We start from the raw sequence: 13,821 nt of genomic DNA, 5'->3' as shown, positions 1-13,821 counted from the left end.
CAGGCTCCTCTCATCTCCCAGCCCTGACAGAAAAGGCAAGCAGAGTGCCACCACTGCCTTTCAACATCCCCTTCTATACAATGGCAACAGTCTTTCAAAGAAGTGCCTGCCATCACTTATGGAGGGGTGGGTGGAAGGGTGGGCGGGTGGGCTTCAGAGCCTGGGGCAGTGGGTTAGGACAGAAGGCTTAAGTACCAAGTGAATTGGCCTGTCCACCCTGACTGTGTAGTTCACCCTAACTCAGTCTGTTCCTTTCAGAACAGGGCTCTGCTCAGATACTCAGAGATGTAACTAAGGAGGCCTGTCACCAGATGGTGCCAGCATCCAGTCAGCCCTCCAGTCTCCTTGGAGATTCCATGGGAATGGAGGGAGAGGGAGTTGAACCTCTGTGAATATCTGCCCAGATGGATGGAGCTGAAGCATGCAGTAACAGGGGACTCACTCTCACCTTCACTCCTGACCCAGGGGCAAAACAAGCCAACAACCAAATAGATGGGCAAGGGTAGGCCCAGCTGGAGTTTCCTGGACCCCGCCAACTCAAGGATGGGCTGGGAGCATGAGGTGAGGCCTTTTTGACCACTTACCCTGGACTGTAGTGTACCTAGGAAAACCATAGAGCCCATGAACGTGGCCACAGTCAGCTACTGCCTGGTTTGACAGATCACTGGAGAAGCAAATTCCCCGTGGAAGCTGTGGGGTTTCAACAGCAGCAGCAGCCAGCAGGACCCAGCCAACCCAGTCACCTTCATCTTGACACCTTCAGACTTTGGCAGGGTGCCCAGAAGTCAGGCAGAGGTCTCTGTCCCCAGGAAACTGTTTTCAGGGGTGAATGATAAACACTCATGGATGACCACAGCGAGCCGATTTCATTGGCAGTTGCTTACACAAGGATTCATTGAAAACCAGGGGGATGAGGCTACACATGCTCCTTAACTTGGAACAGGGAGTGGGGTGTTAGAGAAGCTGGGGAGGGGAGAGAGGAAGTTAAGGATCTGAGGCACGAGGGGATGACCATGAAGGGGTTCCCAGGATGCCTGGCACTTCCTTCAGCCCATGCTGACTGTGCTGGGTTCTGTGGTGCGCAGCTGGGGAAGGTGGTCATCGCTGGTGCCCATGCACCGGTGGGCACTGCCAGCTCTGGAAAGACAAAGGTTGGGTTTGAGTTGGGAGGGAGGCCTCTGCACCTATGGTTCTGTTCCTGTCCCTCTTATTATTCTCAAGGTCCCCCTCCTCTACAGCAGCGTTCCTACTTCACACACCCCACTTTAGACACCCAGTGCTCGCTTTAAAACATTCATGGGAACAGCCGGCCTGAACCCCCAAATTTCCCTCAGCTTGTTTTATCTTAGTCATGAGCATGCTCTCCCCAGCCCTTCACGCCATTTGAAGGGTACATACCTTCTGTCACAGTTCATCTTCATTGACCTGCCTGGGGCGAGGAAGGATAAAGAGGATGAGGACAGAGGGAGCGTGTATCCGTGCTCCCCCAGATGGAGGACCCCCTCCTCCCCATCGGGGAAAACTTCCCTGCCTTCCTCTCTGCCCCACCCACCTTTTCGGTTTCCCATCAGCACTTACCTATGTTTCTTACCGCCCCCACAGCGGAACCTTTTGCCTTGAAAAGAGAAGGTAAAGTTTGATGCCATTTCCCCCCAAGGAGACCCCAGAAGAGCTGGTTCTGTCAGGCTTACCCCCCCTCCTCCTCCAACACCATCATAGGGTGGGGCTCGGGGGTCCATGTTTTCTCTGTTTATATAAGGGTGGACCACTAAGCAATTAGTCAATCAACAAATAGTCACTGCACCAGATCTGTGCTGGACTGTTGTAAGTGGCCGCTGGGACCAGAGTTCGTGGTGCCACCAGCTTTGAGAGCTTTGCCTAGGCTAATAATTTCCAACGCCCCCCCCCACACACACACATGCCCCAGATCTCCCAAGAGCCCAGCTTTCAATCAGAGTGGGAGGAGCCAGAGTGTGTGGGAATTCCAGAATACAGGATCCTCTTTCCTTTACCAAGTGTCTTTCTGATTGTGATTCTGGTGTTTTCTCTTCACTTCAACAAGGCAAGACAACAAGCATCTGCTATTGTGCTTACCAGGGCTCAAGGACAGGTAAGACCATTCCTGCCCCCTAGAACTATTCATGGCTACCTTAGAGCCTTCCTAAAGTACCCCTTCACCTCTGTGGCTATCTTAGGATGTTAACCCCAATTTTACAAGACTGTTGGTATTGTCCCCATTTAACAGAGAGAAAATGGAGTCTCCCTGTCTCCAGAGTTAGGATAAGTCAGCAAGAGTCCCCAGGCCCTGGCTTCCATCTCTGCTAGTTTGCAGCAATATGTGGAGGAGTGGATGTCCGCTACACCGAGAGAGCTGCCACAAGTCTCTCCCTGCGAGTCTCACTGACCATCTCAAACGCTGACAGTGGGGCTAGAGGCGGTGTCTTTCAGTGTGCTGAGGCTATTCAAGGGATAGGGTGGCTTAGGACGTGGTGTCCAGATGGGGCGGTGCCTGCTCCCCTGGCAGCCTCTGCCCCATAGATGCCCAGCCATACTCCCCTCTCCGCTTCCCATCCCACGGCCACCAGGGGGCACACTGAAAGAAGCGGTAGGCTCGCTGTCCTCTGCATACTCCTGGATTACTCCTCAGGCTGGAGTGTGGGTGGGGACCTGGCAAGTGTCCTTACGGTATGACTTTGGGAAATGCTCCACCTGTCCCCACTTACTGAGAATGATGAGGAGGCCCACGACGAAGGCCAGGCCCGCGAAGATCAGGCCTCCTTTGCGGACGGTTTCATAGTCTTGGAGAGAGGAGACATGCGCAGTGGTGTAGGCACGCCCCCTCACAGACCTCCCAAAGTCCACCCACGAGCAGCCCCACCGGGTTAAAAGCAGATAGCAGGGACCCAGGGCTGGAAGTCATCTGACGGAGTAGGCAGGGAAGGACGGGCTTACCGTACTCGAAGGGATTCTCTGTCCCCTTGGCACTGCCACCTGAGAAGAGAGCCAGGGGTGGGATGAGCAAGAAATCACAACCCCAGAGTAGTGGGAACTCCAGAGTTCTCAAACGATCCCCCAGGATCGAGATGAAGAGAAGGTTGGCTAGAGTGACCCAGTGAAGAGGGGACCTGTGAGGGCGCCCTAAGGTTACATCACATGGGCATCATGGGATCAGGCGCTGGGCATCTGAATAGAAACCTGCCCTGTCTGAGGGGACCTCAGTCTCCGGAGGGCGTTGTCCTCCCCAGCTCCCAGCTCTGTATCACAACGAAGTCAGGCCAAAAGGCCAACTCCCAGGAAGCCCCCAGAGGCCTCTATTGATATAATTCCACGTCCTCGGGGAAAGGCAATGTCTGAAATAAATCAAGGAGTAAAGCAGAGCCTCTGTGTTCAAGGAACGCGAGAAGAAATCAAGGGCCCGCTGGAGTCTTCGGAAGGACCCAGTGGAAATGGAAGGCAGAATCAGGGCTTGACCCATCCTAGCTTCTACTCTGCTGTGTCACCGTCCTCCGGACAAACTCAACGGGCAGGAGGAGCACTTAGTTTTTGTACAACTTGTGAGGCACAGTTGTTATTCCCTCTCATCCACAAGAGACTGGGGCACAGAGAGGGTAAGTAAGTCAGCCCACAGCCACACCGCAAGTAAGGGGCAGAGCTGGAATTTGAACCCAGGCAAAGCATCACTATGAGTCTAAGTGCTAGGCTCCCTTTCAAGTGACATAGAGGAAGAAGAATTTTTCAGACCAAGCTGCCTGCCCCTGGCCCTGCCTCCTGTGGCTCCTTCACCCTGAAGGAAGCGGATATTCTGCTCTCTGCCAGCCTGAGCTCAGAGCACTTACCCTTGGATAGCTGGTGGTACAATGGCCAGCAAAGCTGCACACACACACACACACACACACCACCCCCACCCCCAACCCCAACCCCAACCCCTACTCCATGCCAGCTGCACTTTCTGCTGCCCTGCTGGAGCCCCTCTTGTCCAGGGCCTTTTCTAAAGGGATGAACAAGTTAACAATTCCCAGGCAACTTTGAACTGTGCCCCTGTAGTGATCAGCCAGCCGCAGAGTCTGGTGAGTCCAGCTCCCTCCAGTAGCCAGAGGGGGTCAGTGCTGGTGAACCTCAGGTATGGGTTGTTCAGAAAGGTCAAAATCTAAGGAGAAGCCACAGGGACCCAGGCTCTGCATCCATGCAGAAAGTCTTCCCACACTTCTGTCATGTTCAAGGTCAAATGGGGAGCTAGCGTCAGCCTCAGCCAGATCCAAGACAGGACCCCCAACCCCACCCCACCCCCATTTCCCTTTCAGGAAGCATTTAATGAGTCCCTCTTCCACCAGTGCTCTAGGTCAGAAAACTCAACATCTATGGACCGGCAGGGGTCCTCTTGGGCTCCAGGCCTGAGTCTGTGGATTTCAAAACGCTGGGCTTTTCTTGTGACCCTAAGCCTTCTGGGGAAGGCTAAGCCAAAGGGCTGCTCCTCCCATCTCCAACCCCGGCAGTCCCTGACCACTTTGAAATCTTAGTTCTCCATCTAAGATGAGAAAGTCACGCTGGGCAGGGCGTGGAAGGCTGAGGCAGGAAGAATGCAGTGAATTTTAGGTTATTCTGGGCTATATGAGTTCCAGGACAACCTGGGCTACAGAACAACACCCTGTCACCCTGTCACCCTGTCACCCAGAACAAAGTCACATGTACACACACACAAACACACAACACACATAAACACACACACTTCTGATGCTCCAACTTCTGCTATTCTGCTCTTTTTCTGTGGGGGTGGGGTTGAGGGTCCCTTCTGAATGCTAATTTTCTAAGAGAGCCACTGGCTGGGAACTCCAAGGAACAGGAGAGGGAAGGGGTCCAGCTGCCCACCAGAGCCAGTCCCAGGCAGAGTCCTGCCATTCTCACCACTGTTCGCTGACAGCTCTGATATTTCCCCAGCCATCGGGGCTTCTCCACGACGGTCTTCCTGTGGCCTCTACTACGGGGACAGTGTCTGCCGTGGGGCGGCCAGGGCAGAGGTGGGGGGCATTAAATATTAACAGTGTCAGGTAATATTTACCCCAGTCACAAGAAAGGCTGAGTGTCCCCAGAGGGGCTCTTGCTGAGCCAGGCAAGGGGAGGTATGGGGGGAGCCAGAAGCAGGGAGGAGCTGCCTGAGGTCTCCAGCCCCTCCCAGAGGAAATTTCCAGAGAGCAGGGCCGGGATGGGCAGCGACAGTATTCTTCCATCAGCTGGGGAAGCCGCAGCTGGGAGTGAGATGAGGAAGTGAGAATTTCAAGATGCATTCTCGGTGAAGGGCACATGGGAAGTATAGATAGGGGTCCTGGGTCGGGATGGGGACTTCCAAGTCCCTTAGCCTCCAGAGCTTCCTGCAAGCCCCTGTGGATATAGCACCGTGACAGCTTACATTCTCATGGGGCAGTCATGTCTCCCTGCCCTGTTCCTAAGGAGCCCGGCCTGGCTCCCTTCTTACCACAGTCCTGTGAACCTTGGGTCCCCAGCAGGATCAGCCTCAATAGCACTGCTGTCCCTGACAGCCTGTCCTGACTTGTTTTCTTTATCCTGGTTCAGAGGCCACCACAGTTAGCCACTCACACCTCAGTCTGAAATGCTCCACCATCCCTGACTAATGTCCTATCCTGATGCCCAACACTCCCTCTTGTGGCTGTCACCACCATATGCTTATGACTCTTTCAAGAAAAAGCTCAGCCTTGATCTTAGGGCTTACAAAGCATTTTCTAGCTGTTGTCTCCCTTTTGCTTTAGTTCCTCACTTGACATGAGCTATCTGAGGTATGGATATCTGAGGCCCAAGGTCAAACATCCAGTGAGAGTTGAAGACAAATGATGACTATCCTTTGAGATCCAGGGCTCAAATGCTATGGCCATACCCACCCACCCACCCACCCCCAGCCTGTCCTGCACTCACTGTAACCATCTCCTTGGTAACTATGGTGTGGATTCTGTAAGTACCACAGTCTTCTTTGAGTTCCAGATGGTAGACGGGGCCTCCAAGAAGCTAATATCCAACACTAGCAGATGATATATAAATAGATACACAGGTGATAGGTAAACAAGAAATAGATGATAGATAGATAGATAGATAGATAGATAGATAGATAGATAGATAGATACATACATACATACATACATACATACATACATACCTGCATCCATACAAGCTGTATAAGTGATAGGTTGATGGAGAAATGATACCAAGATGAATAATAGATTTATGGATAGATGGATAGACAGATAGATAGATAGATAGATAGATAGATAGATAGATAGATAGATATAGATGCATGCATACATACATAGCTACATACAGGCATACATATATATATATATGTATGCGCATGCATACAAACTACATAGAAGATAGCTAGATCTATAAAGGGTTTATGAATGGATAGGTGATAGATAGACAGACAGACAGACAGACAGACAGACAGATATTTGCTCCCCTGGTACAGTCAGTCCTTCTGAGGGGAAGGGCTCCATCTGTAAGGGCCCCTCCATCAATGTCAGGACACTGGCACTCACCACTTGCCTTTGTCATTTGCTTACCTCTCCATTGCCAATTTGTTTACCTCTCCATGTCTGTCTTGTCATCTATACAGTAGGCAGGGCACAGGACTCTGGGAGGTTGTGGGGACTGAGATAGGCACTTCAGAATATGGCCTAAGACAGTGGTGGGTACCATTGTTTCTGCACTGCTTGACAAATGGCAGGCATTAGCCTTTTGTTTGCTGGTACCATCGGAGAGCCAGCCACTCCCTGCTAAGTGGTAGGAGCAGAGACCAGCCCTGGCTGGATGGCTTAAAAGCACTCGCGCAGCTCTCCCGAGCTTCCTTCCGGAGCCCAGCAACACACACTCACACAGAAGGACAGCAGCCCCGCCCTGTGAGAGTCTGCACCCACACGCCAGGCTCTCAGCACTCATGGCCCCCATCTAATCTCCAGTAGTTCCATTTGACAGGTGAAGAAACTAAGGCTGAACATTTGCTTCCCCCAACCACACCTAGAGGGGCTTGTGCCATAGCCCACCAGAGACCCGAAAAACTGAGAGCAAGGGAAGACACAGAGAAAGGGGAGAGCAGAGCTGGAAGGTCCTGGTTGCACGATGGCTGCCGAATCTGTTGCCAGGCTTCACAGAATTCGGCAGTACCCCGCGTCCCTTATCATGTTACCTTGGTAACTATCTTTGTGAGCCCCTATGAGTTCTTTCTAGAACAAGAGATCAAAATAGGCATCAAGTTAGAAAGACATATGACAAACAGACAGACAGACAAAAGGATGGGTGAATGGGTGGATGGATGCATGATGGGCAGGCAGATAGGTAGACAGGTAGGCAAAGCCATGGGAAAAGCAGGTTGACAACTACTTTTCTGTTCTAGGCACTGGGGAAGTCACCCCTCCACTGCCATGGCTCAGTTGGCAAAAGCAGCACTAGCTTCATCCTGTCTCATCTGAGGCGCAGACAAGTGGCATAACCTGCCAGAGAGCAGGCAGCTAGGAAGTACCGGGGATGAAGATGTGACTCGGTGGTCTGATGCACGGGCACACAGCTGGATGAGGAGGCTGATAAAGAGTTGATTTCCATAGCCTCTGGCTCAGAGATCCCCTGAGCCTCCCAGCAGGCTCCGGACTCACTATTGAGATGTCCCTATTAGGGCAGCCTGTCTCTCCCATTTCTGTTTCTCCCACAATTGTGAGGAGTCAGCAGGTATCTATGAAAGTGATGGGTGCTCCCCTGAATCCAAGCTGAGCAGGGCAGGGAGGGCCAGGCTTGGGAGACTCACCCAGGTACCACCTGTCCATGGTAGGAGCTGCTGGAGGTGTCTGAGGTACACAGGAGCCAGGGAATGCCTGCCCTTGCCTGGGGCTTGGATGGGAACGGTGGCACTTCCTCCCTTCACACTGGATGAGCTGAGTTGGGACAGGAGGAATGAGGCAGGAGGAGGGGCTGGTGAGGGGACTCTTACCCTGAACCTGCCTGCCTGGGCTGGTTGGAGCAAGAGACCCACGTGAGGGTAGGGGAAGAGTCTCTGACCTCCACAGGCACTGAAGGAAGGGACCTCTGAGCAGCAAAGTAAACTGTAACATCCTCTCCTCTCTCCCCAGGGACCCTGCAGTTACAGCCAGTGGTCTGCACCGTGGTCTCTAAGAGGCTTCCCAGAAGGGTCAGGGTAGAAGTTGGCAGGACCAGAGCCACCCCCTCCCCACTTCCTTGGGCTTCTGGCTGGCTGCTGGAGGAGATGCGTAGAGGCAGGTATGGGTCCCCAGTCTTCACTCACGGGATCATTCACCCAGTGGGTCCCACCCTGATATCTCTTGCCCCTGGCCCCATTCTGTAGTCCAGAGGCCCCCCTGAGACCAGGCAGGAAACTGTTCCAGATGCAGTGGGGACTTAGTCTCTGTTGGTCCTGGATTTGAGGCAGCTGACTAGCCTCCTGAACCATTCTGGGCAGTGGCTGGAGCCACAGCTGGTTTGAGGGTACTCCCTTGGTGGCCTGTCCTTCCTCCTCCCCACCTAACCCTGGGGGCATGTGTCATTTATGATGTCACACCTGCCTGGATGCACCTACAGGTCTCAGCAAGAGTTCCGGCACATAATGAGGTCCTCTGAGAAGCCGAAAGGTCCCCAAGCTGGGATGGTGCACAGAGACAACCAAGGACTCAGTGCCTCCCAAAGTCTTTGTGCCCTGGCCGCCGTGACAGGCCCAGAGCAAGTCTACTGTAAGAAGCCACTGTTGGCTGAGACTGGACCACAGGGTCTCTCCTCCAGGCTCTCAAGATCATCCTAGCGGGGATACGGGGTTACCACCGGCAGAGCATGAGTAATGCTGGGTCTGGTCACCGTGACAACTAGCTTCCTTGTCCCTCACAAAAGCACACTAAGAGGGGGACTAATGACAGCCCCAGGGAGATGAAGGCACTCAGAAATGTTGGCCTGACCCGCTAGCTGAGTTCTCTGTTTAGGCTGAGGTCTGTCTTAGGACTCTGAGCTGGCAACGCCCCCGCCCTGCAGCCCAACCACCTGTAAGGTGAAGGGCGACTCCACCCAGTGACCCTGTCATGTGTTCCCAACTGGAAATCCTAACCGTCAAGTAGCCTGGAGCTCTGAGTGGAAATTCCCCAAGCCAGGCACTAGGGAAGTTCAGACAGCATCAATGGTCTCTATAGACCTCAGCAGGACTCCCGCTTCCCCACAAGTCCACCACAAATTCCTCCTTCCCGACTTTAGGGCTGTGAAAGAAGTCATCCAGGTTCCTAAGAGACACCCTGTGCCCCCCACCCAGCCCTTCACTCGTAAAACCATTTGCTCTCCTGTCCAAGGTCCTCTGAATACAGATTTCTAAGCCCAGGTCCTTTTTGTGTCCCTTTGTAAATTTTCTTATTATGTTTATGTATTTAGTTATTCATTATGTGTGTGAGAGCCTGCATGGGTCATGTAGATGTCCGCAGACCAGAGGACACTTCGTAGGGCCCAGAGATTGAGTTCACGTTGCCAGGCTTTGTGGCAAGAGCCTTAACTTCTCCTCTTGCTGGTTCTCGTTTTTGTGTTCCTTAATCTCATCCTAGTGGACTCTCTAACCCTGACCCCAACTTTTCTGTTCATTCCAACCATAGGGTCCCCTTAGTGGCTCTCTGACCTTACAGGGCTCACTCCTGCCTCGGGATCTTAGCAAAGATGGGTTTTGAGTTCCCAACCTCCAGAATGTTCCCTCTGGCCTCAGGTTTTTCCTCCTGGGCTTTACTTAGAGATGTTCCTAAGTGTCCTTTCTAAATGGTCACACAGCCCACAGAGGTGGCAACAATTTGCCAGTGACTCTGCCTCCGAGCTTCCTAAGGTCACCTTCTCTCCTGTCTGCATGTAGTAGGTAACTGGGTCTAGTATGCTCTAGAGAGGCACTAAGCACTCAGTAGCCTTGCCTTCAGACTCCTCTAACACCCCATAGTGCCACACCCATGCATACACTCACCCCACACCCAGGCACACACTCATGCCCGTACCCACCCACACACCCACTTCCCAGCCCTGAAAGCTGAATGTTGCTGAGGTCTTGCCTGGCTTGCCTTACTCTAAGTTCATCCTCAGACAACTTCTATGTCATATCCTAGCCACTGAAGACCATCAGCAGGGTTCAGCCAGTGTTGGGGACAAGGAGTCCTCTCTGAGACATCCTACTCTCCTGAAAAGGAACCCTGCCTCCTGCTCCCCTGACAGCAACTGAAGAAGTATGTCTTCCCACGTCTGTGTGCACATGCCCTTAAGGCCAGATCACATCAGTATAAATCCATCTGTCAACTGACCTTGCTTTTCTGACCCAGTGAGCCCTGAGAAGGATGCATCTCTGTATCCTGCCATCTAAAGTACATGGTGACACCTACCTCAGAGCCTTGATGCGGGAGGAGGTCATTAGAAGAAGTGCTTGCCCAAAGAAGGTTCTAACAATGGTAGACGCACCCTCTACTTTAAGCTGGGCTGGGTCCCCAGGAGATAAATTTTCTCACCACATCCCTTTATATAGCTGGGAGCCCCCTTGACTTCTACTGAAGGGTCCCTGACAGTTGTCTCTTGTCCCAGTGCCTCAGCTGGATCCCCGCCAGGCATCACCACCACTGGCCGCAAGCGTCCATTCTTCCCTAGCAGAAATACCAAGCAGCATCTCTCTTCCCATCAGTCTCCCAGCCTCCATTCTACTTCTCAGAGTCCTTCCCATAGTACCAGGGCCCAGGGGTCATGAAAATGCTCCCCTCCTGATTTTTAAAAGAATGGGACAGGCCAAGAGCCTCCAGTTTTCCTTCTCGGCTAGGTTTCTCCAGGGTGGAGCCTGAGAGGGTATCTAGCTGTGTTCTCTAAGACCCAGAGACCAAAGACTGCTTTAGTCTCTTAGGGAGGATTCCCCTTTCATCCTTGTCATGCCCCACTGGGACAGGGACCTCAGTGACTATGCCTCATTCTCCCACGTCCTTCAGACAGATTTGTCTTAGGACTCAATGGCAGCCATGTGGACAGTCCCCGTTGCATTGGTGGGTAGTGAAGTCACAGGTTGGGACATCCAGCTGATCTTGTCCCTCTGATTCCCACAGGAAACACTGGTGTAGAAGTCCTCACCACTACCAGTCTTCCCACAACAGGACTCTGCCGCCCAGAAGCCCAGGGCTTTGTGAGGTTTCCAGCCAGAATCCAGAGCATCGAACTTCAGGCTCCAGCATCGTTTCCTTCGCTTGGTGTTGATTCGCACGTGGCTCAAAGGAGCTTCAAAGGAGCAGAATCCTAAAGCCCCGAGAAATCCCTGACTCCAAGATATGGTCCCCAAGGATGCAGAGCAGGGAACGTGGCCGCTCCTTGTAGTCTCCATCTGTGCCAGCTAGAGGTCCCAAACCCCGAGGAATGCCAGCTCCTGTCTCCTGCTGTGACCACAAGTGTCAGGTCACTGGGGTCTTATAAGGCAAGGCTTAGAGGAGGTGGGCCCCATAGGATCCTGTCCTTAAATGTTGGCTTCAAGATGGCCCAAGCAGTGGGGCCCAGCGTTCCTGGCAGTTGCCAAAGGGCAATGTCCTCTGAGAGTCAAGGTCACCATGTTATGGCAAGGACAAGCCCATTAGTCCAGCCTCCCACACAGAGAACACCCTGGAGAGAAATGCCTTCTTGATTTTCTCAGCACTCACACCTGGCCTTGACCTGGAGCTGAGGTGTTTCTAGTGGCTCCTTGTGGCCACTGCCTTTGGAAAACCTCAGGGGACAAACCACACCTTTCCCTCTGTGACCTCTGGAGTCCTGAGATAGGCTTCTGTGACTTTCATGTGGCCTGCGACCATCCTGGCCTGGACTGTGGGCACACACAGATCCACTCACTGTACCGTCAGTCACTGAGGCTGGGTCTGCCTCTCCCCACCTGGCGATGACTCTACCGATTTCATGGTACTGGAGAGTTCCAAGGATCTGCTCTGATTTTTCTGACATCACAGAAAGGCAGGCTTTGGTATCACTATTTCAGAGTGGGGACTGTGGGTTATATGTGTGTAAGTCAGGACTGGAGCCCATGTCTAAGGGGTAGGGACCCTTGCTGTCAATGAGGAGACAGTCCTTGAATAGCCAGCGATGCTGATACTGGTGATGTGATGTCTTCCTGTAGAAATGTCAAAATGTTTTTATGTCTATTATATCACTATAACTCAGGGAGGTAATAGCATACTCCTTGAGTAGTACATAGAGTATATGATATAGGGTATAAACTGTATAGTATAGTGTATAGTAAATGATACTCTGGCTTTGGTGGCTTTCCCAGAGTCACACAGGTAGCAGGAGACCTAACCTACATGAAGGACTTTATAGTACAAGAAGAAAAGTGACCGAGAGGTAGGAGCTGAAGTCACGCAGTTGGAGAGAAGGGTACAGGCTCTGAGACAGGGGCTGCTTCAGAAAGTTCCACTCAGTCTGCCCAGTATCCTTCAGGACATTAAAGACAGCATCACCTCTTGGCAGGAGTCCTCTTGTTGCTCAAGGCCATGGAGCTGGGGCCAGCTCCAGAAAACCAGCAGGTGGTTGGCTTGAACTGGTTGATTCTGCCAGCCAGGAGCTTAGGGGTGACAGCAATGAATCACACAAATGGCAATAGGTGGCCATTCCCTCCTCATTATGGCCTGAAGACAGGTATTTTCAAAGCTCCTCCCCCTGGCTTGGGCAAACACACCTGACCTTTCTTGCTTTCCCCAGGCTTCCAGGGAAGGGGTGCAGAGCAGCCTGGGACAAGAGGAGAACCAGACTGAGCTGGAGAATTCTCACCTGCTAGCCCTCCATCCTTATGAAGGCAGAGCCCTGCCTCCCAGGGTGAGGCAGGAGCAGAGACCCTTGACCTTGGGGCATGCTTCAGCCTGGCACCCCCTTCCCACTTCTGCTACCGTTCAGTTTTGTTCTCTGCCTCGGCTCCTCTTCCAAGAATAGCATGGCCAGTTCTGATCTACAACCCGTAAGGGAAAAATATAAACAAACAGAACACCTGAGAGGCTCCCAGCGTTTGGGGACACAGAGACAGCAACAGCTTTAAAAGAGGTTGGAACATCTTTGGGGGTCAAACTCATGTGAGATAGAAAGTTCTGGTGGTCAAACATGAGGAACCCTCAAGGTCACCAAGAACAAGCCACTCATTGTCCCTTTATAGTACAGTAGCTTTCCCATCCAATCAAGTAAAGTTACCACATTAAACCAAGTCAACGGGGACTGGGGCTGTCCTTCAGTCAGCAAAGAGCTCACACAACAGGCACAAGCACCAGCACCCCTAAAACCATCTGTGCTTGTGCACATCTGTAACCCCAACTCAGGAGAGGGATGGAGTCGGGATGTCCAGAAGTTAAGGTCATCCTTGGCTCTGTGTGTGTTTGTTTTGAGTTTGAGGCCAGCCTGGGCTATTTAAGACCCCGTCTCAAAGGAAAAACAAAAAATAAACAAATCAGAAGTGGATAGGAGTGTCGGGTATCAGGGACTGAGCGGCTGGCACTGCCCACCCTCGTGACCTTGCAGTGTTGATGTGAGTGTGGGAGGTGAACCCATGAGAAGCTCCATGCCCCACATCTGGCAACAGCTTGGAAGATGCTCTGTACGGTTCGCTCAGGCTTTGCAGCTCTGGGTCTGGTTTCCACACCACAGGCTGCTTATAGGAGCTCCCTCAGAGCACAGACTGGGGTGCATGCTAGCTAGGTCATCTCCTGAAAGGGGAATGGAGCAGACAAGGTTGCAGGAGCCACGAGTTGCCCCGTCCCCACTTTACCTGACACAGCTCTTCCCAGACACCAGCTGTGTGATGCACACACG

General features: G+C 52.6%; 1 protein-coding gene across 3 annotated transcripts; it reads right to left on the bottom strand.

Annotated features, from left to right (window-relative positions):
- Positions 1 to 847: 847 nt before the first annotated feature.
- On the bottom strand, positions 848 to 11,423 carry Fxyd2 (FXYD domain containing ion transport regulator 2). Of its 3 annotated transcripts, XM_021172960.2 has the most exons (7): positions 8,297 to 8,498; positions 7,802 to 7,928; positions 2,953 to 2,991; positions 2,724 to 2,798; positions 1,579 to 1,615; positions 1,399 to 1,429; positions 848 to 1,137 (listed from the first exon to the last, which is right to left on the bottom strand). In XM_021172960.2, exons 1-6 carry the CDS (start codon positions 8,459 to 8,461, stop codon positions 1,405 to 1,407), a joined length of 468 nt encoding a protein of 155 aa, XP_021028619.1. In that variant the 5' UTR covers positions 8,462 to 8,498; the 3' UTR covers positions 848 to 1,137; positions 1,399 to 1,404. The 3 variants fall into 3 exon arrangements, with proteins under 3 accessions (XP_021028619.1, XP_021028620.1, XP_021028622.1); XM_021172961.2 differs by lacking the exons at positions 7,802 to 7,928; positions 8,297 to 8,498 and adding an exon at positions 11,122 to 11,423; XM_021172963.2 differs by lacking the exons at positions 7,802 to 7,928; positions 8,297 to 8,498 and adding an exon at positions 4,903 to 5,113.
- Positions 11,424 to 13,821: the final 2,398 nt, after the last annotated feature.

The sequence above is a fragment of the Mus caroli genome, chromosome 9, assembly GCF_900094665.2.
Source record: "Mus caroli chromosome 9, CAROLI_EIJ_v1.1, whole genome shotgun sequence".
In the NCBI taxonomy this organism is placed as follows: Eukaryota; Metazoa; Chordata; class Mammalia; order Rodentia; family Muridae; genus Mus; species Mus caroli.
Note: the sequence above shows the minus strand (reverse complement) of the source record. Positions and strands in the feature narration are given on the sequence as shown.

Coding starts and splice junctions, on each gene's coding strand:
- Fxyd2 (XM_021172960.2), bottom strand. CDS start 8,461: ATGGTTCAGGAGGCTAGTCAGCTGCCTCAAATCCAGGACCAACAGAGA. Junction 7,929..8,296: donor CCCACTGGGTGAATGATCCC/GTGAGTGAAGAC, acceptor GTCCCAACTCAG/CTCATCCAGTGTGAAGGGAG. Junction 1,430..1,578: donor GGGGGCGGTAAGAAACATAG/GTAAGTGCTGAT, acceptor TCCTCGCCCCAG/GCAGGTCAATGAAGATGAAC.